The sequence below is a fragment of the Mizuhopecten yessoensis genome, unplaced genomic scaffold (genome assembly GCF_002113885.1).
Source record: "Mizuhopecten yessoensis strain PY_sf001 unplaced genomic scaffold, ASM211388v2 scaffold11109, whole genome shotgun sequence".
NCBI classification, from domain to species: Eukaryota; Metazoa; Mollusca; class Bivalvia; order Pectinida; family Pectinidae; genus Mizuhopecten; species Mizuhopecten yessoensis.
Window position 1 is genome coordinate 1,078,324 of NW_018408884.1, and position 14,600 is coordinate 1,092,923.

The window sequence follows — 14,600 nt, forward strand, 5'->3', positions numbered from 1 at the left end:
TTTATTAAAATTAGATCTTGCGCATCGCTCCTGTTTACTGATATGTCTATCGAAAACGGTAGCGACACGAAGGTATAATTTTAGATAGGTTTGAGGTTTTGCCACCTCAATCGTCTGCTGGATAACCGAACTACTCGGTAGTGAAGCGGACGTAGAACCCATCAATCAACCAATCAGCTGTCACCTCCTGTTCTGTTTTAACAATGGTTTGGACCAATTTTGATTTCCACCTACTTGGTCCCTAACATCACATCGATAGAAACAACACGATGGTTACAAAGACACAGTTACATTAACTAACGAAACATTGACAAAAGGGATTTAGACAATAAGTTACACATGTAAAGGTAAAATTTATAGGTGGAGTACTCCAGAGTTGTGTAGACAACGGTCTACATTTACATTAACCAACAAAACATTGACAAAAGGGATTTAGACAATAAGTTACACATGTTAAGGTTAAATTTATAGGTGGAGTACTCCAGAGTTGTGTAGACAACGGTCTACATTTACATTAACCAACAAAACATTGACAAAAGGGATTTAGACAATAAGTTACACATGTTAAGGTTAAATTTATAGGTGGAGTACTCCAGAGTTGTGTAGACAACGGTCTACATTTACATTAACCAACAAAACATTGACAAAAGGGATTTAGACAATAAGTTACACATGTTAAGGTTAAATTTATAGGTGGAGTACTCCAGAGTTGTGTAGACAACGGTCTACATTTACATTAACCAACAAAACATTGACAAAAGGGATTTAGACAATAAGTTACACATGTTAAGGTTAAATTTATAGGTGGAGTACTCCAGAGTTGTGTAGACAACGGTCTACATTTACATTAACCAACAAAACATTGACAAAAGGGATTTAGACAATAAGTTACACATGTTAAGGTTAAATTTATAGGTGGAGTACTCCAGAGTTGTGTAGACAACGGTCTACATTTACATTAACCAACAAAACATTGACAAAAGGGATTTAGACAATAAGTTACACATGTTAAGGTTAAATTTATAGGTGGAGTACTCCAGAGTTGTGTAGACAACGGTCTACATTTACATTAACCAACAAAACATTGACAAAAGGGGATTGAAACAATATGTTATACATAAACATGTATTTTCAGATTTTCGTTGAATGGACACTTTGGGTTGGAGAACTGGACATGCTTGTTAAAAGCAATATTTAAGATCATAGGAATAACTCTCAAAACAGCAATGTGAAACACACGACTGTAACACGATGACAAGGAGAGGATTGTGATGGAAATGGAGTGTGCACATTTGAGGCGACATTAAACTCAGTGCAGTTCTAAGGAGACAAAAACGATGTCTTCAGACAGAGCGACAAATTCCTATTTACTCTCTAACTTTGTTGTGGAGATGAACCCATACTGATGATTGAATAAGTGTAAAACTTTGTTTGCCAATAAACAAGGTAATCTACATTGTGAAAATTTGCTTGTTAATTCATAAAAGAATATTGAACAAATGTACACATGTGTTAACTAAAAACAATTAATACAGAATATAATAAACACGATCATCTGGATATAATGCGTTACGTAAATCTCTGGTTATTACTCATTTCGTCTTTGAGCCATTTTTCAGTGGATTAAAATCCTGCGTATAGATGTGAATATAACCGTATAACCGTATACCAGCCGAGATATAGGAGGATGGTCCCATCTGTTGACACAAACAATGGTATTGGACATTTTTATATTAGTATCATTATTGTTATTTGCGTTCTTAATCTTCATTCTCTATGCTAATATAACATTTAGACTATTGTGCTGTAACGTATATAAAGACAGGAACAAACAATGACTGTGATTTATAAAGACTTTACACACGGTTTATAGTATTTCCATTCATGATATATTTAATTTTAATACGTGTTAATCTGTGGTCAGTCTGATAAAGATCGGCCTGTAATATGACTAGTCAGAGGTTAATGTGCATAAGTACACATGTACCGAGCAAGATATGAGAAATAAACAAACGGCTTGTTATCAACCATAAACTCGTCTAGATATATTGTCATGTGTTATATTTGATTGATAGTAACAAAGACGTTATAAACAGCAATTTAAACTAAAATCATTTAAATCAATAAAGTGACTAAGTTTATAAATGTGATTAACCAAAATGTAAAAAATTGAGACAGCATGTATCTGAAATTTATCTCTGTCAAGACTGAATGATTAGTATATACAATCTAATCAAGTTCAACATGTTGTGGAACGCTTGTGTGTGTGTGTTTTTTTTTTTTTTTTTTTTTTTTTTTTTATCAAAATAGCTTAAAACTTGAAAAAACAACTTAGGTGCGTTGACATGTGTACGAAAACGTTTTACATGAAAAAACGGCAATAAATCGCTTTTTGTTATAATTTGACCTAAATCCAGCATCACAAACTATACTTAAGCAGTGTTAGAATATTAGTATAGCAAATATTGGACAAAAATGCATTTCAGTTAAGGAAAATGGGAAAATGGGGAAAATATTATAAATCGAAAACCAGCATGGCATCATACAAATTTTATTCCTTCTATGGATAGCAGATATCTAATACTAATTTTTGACGTAATCATAAATCTTCAAGACACATTTTTGCTTGGTGGTTCGCTTTACCTTAACAGACACTCTATCTAAATGACGTAATGTCTCTAAATGACGTAATGTCTCTAAATGACGTTATGTCAGGTAAATGCTTTCTGTTGTTATTGTTTCGGTAACAATGCACAAATATATCAAATCAAACTATCTATGCAGGGGTGTATCAGTGATTACAGATTGTGACGTCAATCTTATATATGTACTGAGTCACCTCAACTCAGTATACATCCAATGAAGTTGACATCAGAACAATTAATCGCACAAACTAGTATCCTACAGTTGTCAGCTCAAGATGACGGAGGTGATTAGTACTGACCTGTGTCCATGCAGAATGCAAAACATTGATAACCTACGACACTCTAGCTCCCTGTATTACTTTGATGAAATAAACAGTTCTGTTATTGTGGTAACCAAGGCTATCTAAATGAATTAAGATATACGACTTAAACAGTTCACTTATTTATGAGCCCTCCTTGATGTGTTGCTAAAATAGTGTGTACAAATGGTTATAGTTGACATATATAAATAATCAAATGTACATATAAAATGTCTTTAAAACATATTTGACTGTTAGACCTTTGAAAACAGTCAGTCATACAAGACAGTTTACGATATTGCGACCGAGTAAAAACAAACAAATTGTCAGGAACTGCAGCTTGTGTTTGAAGCTAAGTGCTGGTGGTTGTACCGAAAATACGGGTATTTCGTTTTTTGGTATATTTCCAATTATGTTTTCTGTGTGACCTTGGGGAAGCCACGTCATTTGAACACATAGTGATTTACCCAAGCTGGCTATTCATTCGGCCCCTTTACCATGACCAAGTGAGCTACCGTTCTTATCGATATTGTTCTAACAAAATTAAAGGTGACGGGGAACGAAAAACCTTTCATTAAAAGCGGTTTTTAAATTGTTCAATGTAACCGATATCGATATTCCAAGAAAATATAGAAAACCAACAGGAGATTTATCTTCTTTCAACTAAGTGGTATTTCAATGTATCCGAGTTCAACGTTAGTGGGTTCGACTGTAATATGTAACTTAAATACACAAAATAGAAAATAACTTATCTATTATTTAAAAACAAGTAACAGATATATTTAAGGTAAGCCAAACGATGTCTTTGTTCTTCTCACAGGAATTGTCTTTTATATATTTGAAATAGCAACAGATCAGCTCTGCGGCACACATACCCAGGGTTTCCGGCAGCAGACTGACAAGCTGTAAAGCGAAGTCTGTCGGGGTCTTCTCCTTTACTCCTCCATCAAAAAACACGTGCGATTCAAAATACTTGTCGGAATGAGCCTTGGCGTCCTTCACCCGGGCGATAGACTTAAGTAACTGTTGCATTTCATCCCTGGTCTACAATATACACATCAATGGTTAAAATTAACAGGGACTATCACCGAATTTCCCGTGATACATGTGGTTATATTTAACTCACACCTTTAAATGCAATGTGAAATTGTGCATCGTTTGTTTTTCAAATTGAAGCACCGTTTGTTTTAAGAAAATAAATAAGATGATAAACTTTCCTGGGCAAGGAAAGAGCCACCACCTACCACCGTCTTCCGGATAAAAACATATCATTTCGATATTTTGCACATTAACGAACAACAATTCGCGACCTGGCATTGTTTTCTATCCTCCATTGTTATGAAGCGTACAATGCCAGTTTGAACATTCTACAACATTCGTTGTGCGAAACTCTTTTAAAAGGAAAATATTGTGTCAGTGGTGGTATATATCATACAATAATATACAAATAATATACAACATTTATATAGCGCCCTATATTATTTGTAAAATTTCTCTAAAGCGCTTTACAACATATGGATAATAGTAATGGTTATAATTGTGAGAGAAAAAAAACACACCAAAAAAACGTATCACATGTTTAACTTCAATTAAACCTGACTTTGACTTTTAATAGCCTTAAGAATAGAAAAACAAAAGTCACGATTTGATGCCTTATTAAGTCCTTATGTTATATGATTATTGTCATCATCAAACCGTTAAATGTAAGACAAACCTTGTTACAACGATGTTTAATACTTTAATATTTTTTCTCACCTCACGATACATAGTGGTACAGATGTAGACTATAGTTTTCTGTACGACACGTGGGGCTGAATCCTGGTCCTCTGTCAGTCTGTTACGCCGTGATACCAGTAGCCACTCGTGTAGCATTACACCAGGGTAGGTAGGGGACCAAAAAACCTGAAATAACACACGTCTCTATAGTAACAACAATAACACGAGTGTAGTTAGGGGACAAAAACACATGGAACAACACACATCACTATAGAAACAGACATAACACGAGGGTTGCTATGGACCAAAATACCTGTAACAGCACACGTCACTATAGTAACATACATAACACGAGTGTAGGTAGGGGACCAAAATCCTGGAGCGAAATATGTCACTAGAGTAACAACAATAACACGAGTGTAGGTAGGGGACCAAAAAACCTGGAACGACACATGTCACTATAGTAACATACATAACACCAGGGTAAGTAGGGGACCAAAACACCTGGAACAACACATGTCACTATAGTAAAGGACATAAAACCAGGGTAGGTAGGGGACCAAAACACCTGGAACAACACACGTCACTATAGTAAAAATGATAATACCAGGGTAGGTAAGGAACCAAAACACCTTGAACAACACACGTCACTATAGTAACATACATAACATCAGGGTTGCTAGGGACCAAAAATCCTGGAACAACACACGTCACTATAGTAAAAATGATAATACCAGGGTAGGTAAGGAACCAAAACACCTTGAACAACACACGTCACTATAGTAACAGACATAACACGAGTGTAGGGAGGGGACCAAACCACCTGGAACAACACACGACACTATAGTAACATACATAACACCAGAGTAGGTAGTGGACCAAAAAACCTGGAACAACACCCGTCACTATAGTAACATACATAACACCAGGGTAAGTAGGGGACCAAAACACCTGGAACAACACACGTCACTATAGTAAAAATGATAATACCAGGGTAGGTAAGGAACCAAACCACCTTGAACAACACACGTCACTATAGTAACAGACATAACACGAGTGTAGGTAGGGGACCAAAACACCTGGAACAACACACGTCACTATAGTAACATACATAACACGAGTGTAGGTAGGGGACCAAAAAACCTGAAATAGCACACGTCATTATAGTAACAACAATAACACGAGTGTAGGTAGGGGACTAAAACACCTGGAACGACACACATCACTATAGTAACATACATAACACGAGTGTAGGTAGGGGACCAAAACACCTGGAACAACACATGTCACTATAGTAACATACATAACACCAGGGTAATTAGGGGACCAAAACACCTGGAACAACACACGTCACTATAGTAACACACATAACACCAGGGTAATTAGGGGACCAAAACACCTGCAACAACACACGTCACTATAGTAACATACATAACACCAGAGTAGGTAGTGGACCAAAAACCCTCAAATAACACACGTCACTAGAGTAACAACAATAACACGAGTGTAGGTAGGGGACTAAAACACCGAGAACAACACACATCACTATAGTAACATACATAACACCAGGGTAATTAGGGGACCAAAACACCTGGAACAACACACGTCACTATAGTAACATACATAACACCAGGGTAATTAGGGGACCAAAACACCTGGAACAATACACGTCACTATAGTAACATACATAACACCAGAGTAGGTAGTGGACCAAAAAACCTGAAATAACACACGTCACTAGAGTAACAACAATAACACGAGTGTAGGTAGGGGACCAAAACACCTGGAACAACACACGTCACTATAGTAACAGACATAACACAAGGGTTGCTAGGGACCAAAACACCTGGAACAATACACATCACTATAGTAACAGACATAACACGAGGGTTGCTAGAGACCAAAACACCTGGAACAATACACGTCACTGTAGTAACAGACATAACACGAGGGTGGCTAGGGACCAAAACACCTGTAACAACACACGTCACTATAGTAACATACATAACACGAGTCTAGTTAGGGGACCAAAACACATGGAACAGCACACGTCACTATAGAAACAGACATAACACGAGGGTTGCTAGGGACCAAAACATCTGGAACAACACACGTCACTACAGTAACATACATAACACCAGGGTAGGTAGGGGACCAAAACACCTGCAACAACAGATTCTGAACACATGATAAAGGTTCTTACCTCGGATTCTGAACACATGATGATGGTTCTTACCTCGGATTCTGAACACATGATGATGGTGCCTGTGGTCCAGATGATCCAGCCGAAAGAAAGACACACAGAGACAAAGAGCAACACACTGCATGCAACAACGTACTGGATTTCGTCCGAGGCACATACGTTTTCGTTCATTCCGTCTACGGAGAAATAGCTACTCGAGCAAAATCCCGAAAGGATCGCCATAACACCCGGAGTAGAAAGCGCTAGAGGCAGAACGAACGCCCCTCTCTGCATGTTGATTCTACACGCTACCAAGGATAGGAAATAGCCTACTAATGTACATATGATGTTGGTAATAAACATACGGAAGGCTACGGTATCCGATGTGAGGTAGTTCCAGGATTCCCGGAACGAGGCTAACGCTCCTCCAGTAAAGGATTTATCTGTGTCAAAGTAGTAAAGAACAACGGAGAATACAATGATAGCAGGTATTCGACAAGCGGACATGATGATACCAGACTTCCAGAAAGACTGCGTTTCCTTGTTCACTAAAACATTCTGTGTGTTTTCAACTACGTTTTCAAGTTGTTGAGATGCTTGAAACCTCTCACTCTCAACATGGTTTTCATACGTTCCGCTGTCGTCTGCTTCTCCCTGTGTATACGCTGTGGTACTTGCAACTGAACCACCTGAGGAAGTGGAGAGAGAAATTAGACGTTTTTGGACCTTTGGAATCCACGTGACTGTCAAACAAAGTATGGCGGCACCAAAGTGCCAGATATCTTTCTTGTCCTTGATGCCGATACTGATTGCCCTCCATACCGCCATACTGACAACGATCATAAGGAGTACAGCTCCTATTCCACAGCTAACTGCTACAGAATATGGTTGTCCACTTCGTCTACGACGATATATCATGTAAATCATTGGGGCGAGATATACAGACCCACTCACGGCAATACCAGTCACCCCGAACTGTAGGCCGAATATTTTGAATGCAAATAGACATATTCCGAAAGACTCCACAACACTAGTGCCGACAATCTGAAACATGAAAAGCATAACTGAAGTAGCAGTGTACGAGGACGAGTATAGTGGTCAATAGTTTTATACCAGGTAAAGAGTTTCATATTTCTGAAAAAGGGGTGTCATCTTGCAATATGTATTATCACGAAGGTAAAATTGATGACTTAGAAGATAACATCGCCACAACATTTAACAACACGATAGGAAAATTAATTTTCAATAGCGTAAATAAAATTTGTTATTTAATTGATATTTTGTGGAAACATGCAGTATTTTGTAAAATTTCTCTTAAAACCAACTTTGATAATTTTACAAGATAACTTTAATGAAGTTCTTGATTTTATAAACATGGTGTAAGCGGTATCTCTATACATTATCTGTTTTATTTACAAATGAAACACAGCAGTTACCCAAATAATGGATCTCTTGCTGGGCCATGGCATGTCTTTACGAGTCAGTCCCATCCACATAGACCTCAGTAGATTGAAGAGATTGGGGATGAGGAGAATCATTGTAACCAACGTGAAGGCGTACGAGTCGTTTTCAGGGTTGTCAGGGAGCTGTAATCTTACTGCTATGGCTACGAAGGAAACCCTGCTTCCTATCAGACACACTAACCCTAGTAATCCCATGAAAACTGTCGCCATCCATTTAAACACCACAACAAGTTTGGAAGGGTTCGTGTCCTGGCGCTGTTTCTTTGTGAACTCCCTCTCTACCTTTGATTGCTCTTTTACACTGAGTTTACATGTTGGGTCAGTGGACTGACGCGAGGTACCGTATGAGGTGGCAGTGTTACTAGTAGTGAAGTTTGAGTTTTGGCCTGTCTGGCGTGTGTCTGTGCTGTGAAGTTTGTTGTACTCGGGTTTGGAGTTTCCCTCTGTCCATTGCCAATCTGCTGGCTGACGATTTATTTCACATGAATTTTCATACACATCAGGCAACTGATTTGGAAAAGTCATTGTCGTCCTTCCACTTAAAGAATGTTCTGGAAAGGCTGACGCCATGTTGTCCGGGTGTGAATTATGACTTGATTCTACCGATGATTTATCAATGTCCGGTGCCGGACTCACAAGGAAGTTTGTTTCTGTTGAATGTTGGTCTTCTGATTCTGCTTTCGCTTGTTCGGTATCCTGCAGATCACCAGATGACGAAGACTGTGAGTTGGTTTCGACCCGTAAACTAGTAACGGGATGAGTCTGGACGAACGGCTCTGTCACTGAGTGTTTATATGTTTGAGCAGACGACACTGTGTCGGCGCTCTCATCGCTCTCTCCGACATCAACAACAAACTCTGAGCGATGTAGGAGTGCAGGTTGCACCGCCGTCATAGTGATGGGCTATCTGTAAGATCATTAATAATAATGTCAGCAATGTTTTTAATGATGAATATAGATAGATTTATGGGCGGATTGGTCGAGTGGTTAACACTCCGGCCTTCCACACAGCCGGCCGGGTTTCGATCCCCGAAGTCGGCGTAAACATGGATATTCAGAGAAAGTGTTTTTCTCCTGCCCACACAACTCCAACAAACCAGATGGAGTATAAATTGGTCTGGGTGGATGTTTCGGTATCTGTGCTATAGCATTCAAGTGAGATGGCACTATAAATGATGCCGTTGGAAGCACAGTCCAGCTACAAACAGACCTCATTACATATCCAGCACACACGCAGTCATACACAAATAGGGAGATATTAGCCAGATAAGGCAGCTCCTGCGAATACCTCAAAATTGCATTGATTAATGTATATGCTAATTGTATCAATTGTATATCTATGTACTGTAAAGCGCTTTAGAGTGGCTTATGTCAGCTAGATAGGGCGCTATATCAAATGTTGTATATGAGTATTATTATTATTATAGAACACGGGCAAAAATAATACAAAAAGTAACTAGTTTTTGTTTAGTCAAGGCCAATGATGGTGGAATATGGTTAGTCCACGTTTCCTGCAATCCTTGAAGTTTGCAAAGAAGTCAACAGGAAAAAATGCTGATGCTTTGTGTGTTGTATTAGGCACATATATGAAATATGTCGAAAGTATAATCATCAAATGATATCAAATCTTTTGATGTAATGAAGACCACGAAACCCTTTTATCGACGGATTTTAGTTTGACCTCTGAACTAGACAAAGCCTCAAAATGTCTGATAGACAATGATGACCATATTTTATTCATATCTTACCAAGATAATACATCTAAGACGATTGACCAAAATAGAGTAACTCCAACTATGTTTGGGAAATATCTGATTCTTAAGGAGTCTCGGCAAATAGTGGTAACAAACGCCAGCTTAGATATCGAATCGCCCTGATAAATAACAGCACGTGTGTAGGACAATCAAAGGAACAATAGTATGATGAATATATATTTCATAATAATAAAATCGATTAAATTTGATAAGTACTTCTGGGTGAAGTTTATAATGCGCTGACATTAATGACTATACAACCAGTTTGCACAAACAGTGTGCTTCTCCTGTTCTCTGTATAGGCACAGCACAATAAGTAGGTTTGACAGACCGGTACTTCCATTACGCCCAGGACATTGTATTATTGTTTAAACATCGGCAATGATTTTTGCCGGATGATAGCGATCTTGCGTCTGACGTCACTCGTGTGACAGTTCGCGCTCGTGAGATAGTTCGCGCTTGTGTGCTAGTTCACGTACTTCCACAGTAAAACTGACATGTGACGTCACGTTCTCAAAGAAGTTGCGTTCCGTCCTGACGTCTTGTACTGGGGATGTTGTTTACATGGGTTCCTACACTACGCGGGCTAGCGGTTATATAGTGAGGTGATAAAGAATCTGTACTGTGTATTTTTAGCAGGTGAACTATGTATTGTTACTATTTTAATCCTAAATTTTCCATTTTTGTTTGGCGTTACGCCAAAGCAACAAGGTTCAAACGGTACAAATCTGTTTGAGGACAGAGTATCCAAAACAAGGAAATGTCTATGAATGGGCAAGGGAGAGAACTTATTACAATCACTTTTATTTCTTATACCATCTTAAACATCATTATATAAAAAATGGTTACACAAAATATATAATGAGTTTTAATACAACCATCTGAGGTTGAAACATGATAAAATCAAAATTCATATTGACATCCTTGTTTAAGAAGGCGGACGGTTTTGATTGGCAATAGTTTGGAAAACAGACGCTTGAGCCTTTAATAAAATAAAGGAAAAGAAAAAAGCGACAGTGTACACCAACATGTTCTTTATAAACTGTTGGCATGTCATTGTTTGTTCATCTGGTAGGAAGGAACGCTATGTACTGTTACTATCGTAATCTGAAAGGGGATGGGCGATATCATAACGCTTAATTCCAATACCTATTCTATCCCTTTCATTATTACTTTGTCTGTTTATGAAATGAGTGCACGCCATTTTTACAGACCACAATGTTGGGTTGGAACATTAATAAGCGAACGTTTAATTAATTGATCAATTGTTGTCCGGGATAGGAACTTCTGTGCATCCACGATTCCTAAAGATTGAACGTCTGTCAGATTGCAGTTACAGCCAATATGAATGCAATCTGGGTGACAGATAAATAGAATGACGTCCGTTACTGTCCAGTAACTACAGGCTGACATTCCATAGAGTTAATGGAAAATGGGAAGGGCATATGTAAATATATTAAAATAAACGGTTTAAGTCGTAGGGTAATATATACTTACAACGTTCCTGTGAGTGAGAGCATAAGGAACATTATGTCGTCGTCTTCAAGTATCTACCCAAACTATCCAAAACCGCTGGCAAGAAACCCAAATTAAAACACGGCGCCCTTGCACAGTCCAATAAGGCCATAACGTCACCGTGACGACTGTTTTAGATAGGCCCGTCTTCGTTGTTGTGGGGCGTTATGTCAACTGAACGCTGTTCTTTTTACTGATGATTTTCAGTCAATAAACTTATACGAAAGTAATGATAATGGCTTTGATCTTTCACGTGTTTCTCTTTTTTTCTATTGATTCGTTAAAGTTGCATGCCTTTCATTTCTCGTAACTGCTAATAATCACTGATTAAATAATCTGCAAGCAAAATTTACCGTATAACTTACAGTCATACAGTATTACAAAACTGATAAAAACTCATCGATAGACTTGTGACCCCCTTGTCTGATATATAAACAGCCGTGGGATGTATCGTTTATCAGCATTATAAACAGCAAGTGTTTTATCGGGGCGAAATACCCAGTACAGGAAACTAAAATCATTTTTAAAACAGACATTGACCGTCTCTCACGTGATATTGTTTTGCTAGTGAGCACATACAGTATTTAATCACAGATCATACCTTATCCAATGGTGAAAGAATGAAAGGGTGTTACATATGTTATCGTTGCAAAATGGCATGGTAAGGTCATGAAAGACGCTTTGCTCCAACATGGCAATGTCAGAGTCCAAACACGTCATCCGTCAGTTAAAGCAGCTAAGCGTGACAGGTTTTAGTTTTGCCTCATCCGCCCTACTCACCAGACGTAGTTCCTTGCCTGGTAACTACTTTATATTCTAATAATATTTTAAAACGAACAGCGTAAACGTCATTTCCGGTCCAATGATGACCTCAAGAAAGCAGTTGCAGAGTAGTTGCATGATCAACACCCTTGTTTCAAATTCGTTGGAAAAGTGCATCAATCTCACAATCATGTGGAGAAAGAAGAAATGAGGACTGTTGTCCAAAAGGTTAAGCCTTTTATATACTGAATGGCCAATGTTCATGTTGATATAAACATATAAGGTTAAACTACGCACGGTTATCCGTGATCATGATGATCATGAAGACGGTTGTGTGTGATTAGACTGGAAGATTTTTGAATCCCAAGTGAACTCTATTCGTCCAAAAATAAATTCCGAACACTTGAGTATCAACTCTCTTTCGACTTGTATGAAACAGTACACATCCATTTTGAAGACAAAGAATCCAAAACCAGGAAATGTCTATGAATGGGCAAGGGAGATAACTTATTACAAACACTGTTGTATAAACAGTGACACTCCTTCTATGTTAGATTTCTTATACAATCTTAAACATCATGATAATAAATGGTTAGACAAAAATAAAATGTGTTTTAATAAATTCAACTGAGGATAAAAACCTGATAAATTCAAAATACAAACTGTCATCCTTGTTTATGAAGGCGAATCGTTTTTAATAATAAACAATATTTTGGAAAACAGACGCTTGAACCTTTATTTAAATAAAGAAAAAGAAAAAATCGACAGTGTAAATCAACATGTTCTTTATAAACTGTTGGCATTTCGTTGTTTGTTTATCTGGCAGGAAGGAACGCCATGAACTCGTTACCTTGAAGTAGGAAGGTCATCCGCATCGATTTATACAGGTGAAACTCTGATACAGGTGAAACTCTGATACAGGTGAAACTCTGATACAGGTGAAACTCTGATACAGGTGAAACTCTGATACAGGTGAAACTCTGATACAGGTGAAACTCTGATACAGGTGAAACTCTGATACAGGTGAAACTCTGATACAGGTGAAACTCTGATACAGGTGAAACTCTGATACAGGTGAAACTCTGATACAGGTGAAACTCTGATACAGGTGAAACTCTGATACAGGTGAAACTCTGATACAGGTATTTTCTCTTTAGCCAAATAAGTATTAAAACATATTCATTTTTAAAATTCTGAATTGCTAAAGAAGCCAGTAGATAACATTTATTCAAAGGCACCAAAACATTACGCATCGGAATCGGAAAAAAAAAAAAAAAAAAATCAGCACACCAAATTCAACCCAAAGTAGAAAAGAAATTACAATCACGCCTTAATATCCAGATTTATAGTATATATTAAAGGATTGAGCCTACCATTCGCTCGGTTGTGCATAAAGTAAACAGACTATGGAACTTTTCAGTTGTCATCACAAATATCCCGTATCATGTTCATTGTGAGGTAATAACAAGCATTATGATATAATGGCCGAGTACAATAAAGCAATAAATAATTGTCTTTTACGAATGTATAGCGTTAAGGTGTCGGAAACGTATCATTAAACGAACTTACCAATATTCCCGCCATTGTCAGTCAGGTAAGATATCCCAGTATTAACGACCTTGAGAGTTAGTTGTTCCTGTGGTTTATTATTCAATAACAAATCTCTGTACTGTTTAGCAAATATGGTCAGACGAACGGCTCCAACATCAACACTGGAGTGACAACAGTATATACGGTAACAAGTGATAATGATCTTACCTTTTTATACCTTAATCCACGTGCTGCGCAGTTATATCATATATGCGGTCAGCAAGATAATGGCCATTGTTCTGCTATTTTCCAATGATGATGATGCTGATAAAATTATCAGTGACAAAACACAGATTAAAAAACTCTATATTCTTGCATACACCCGTGACTGGTACATCTGTTTTATCGTCCAGGAAGCCAGACCGACACAATGTCCAGTATCACACGGACGTATGATTGGTCAAAACCAATTAAACAGGTACGCCATACTAGGGTGGTACCAATTCATTGGTTTATTCGGCTGACTCCCGGTCGATGAAGGACGAACTATATATTAACACTGCTGGTGATTTGTCGTGTTTGTTCAGACGTACGGTAACATACACAGTTATCAGAGGGTATGACTGGAGCGTCAATAATCAACGGATCAAAGGGCCTTATGAATGCATCACATTTTGTGCACGACGTCTGTAGTCATTGTTATGACATCACCATTATTTCTCACGATATAGTAT

The 14,600-nt window shown here is 37.9% G+C and overlaps 1 protein-coding gene across 3 annotated transcripts in view; it reads right to left on the reverse strand.

Moving 5' to 3' along the window:
* LOC110465974 overlaps positions 1–14,600 on the reverse strand; it is a 34,284-nt gene extending 19,684 nt beyond the window's left edge. Inside the window, exons 1-5 of one of the 3 annotated variants that reach the window (XM_021522192.1) lie at positions 14,095–14,600; positions 8,279–9,212; positions 6,897–7,886; positions 4,700–4,846; positions 3,820–3,988 (exon numbers count right to left, since the gene is read on the reverse strand). In XM_021522192.1, coding sequence (XP_021377867.1) covers positions 3,820–3,988; positions 4,700–4,846; positions 6,897–7,886; positions 8,279–9,199 — 2,227 coding nt within the window. In that variant the 5' untranslated portion in view covers positions 9,200–9,212; positions 14,095–14,600. The other 2 variants (XM_021522191.1, XM_021522194.1) reach the window with 2 other exon arrangements.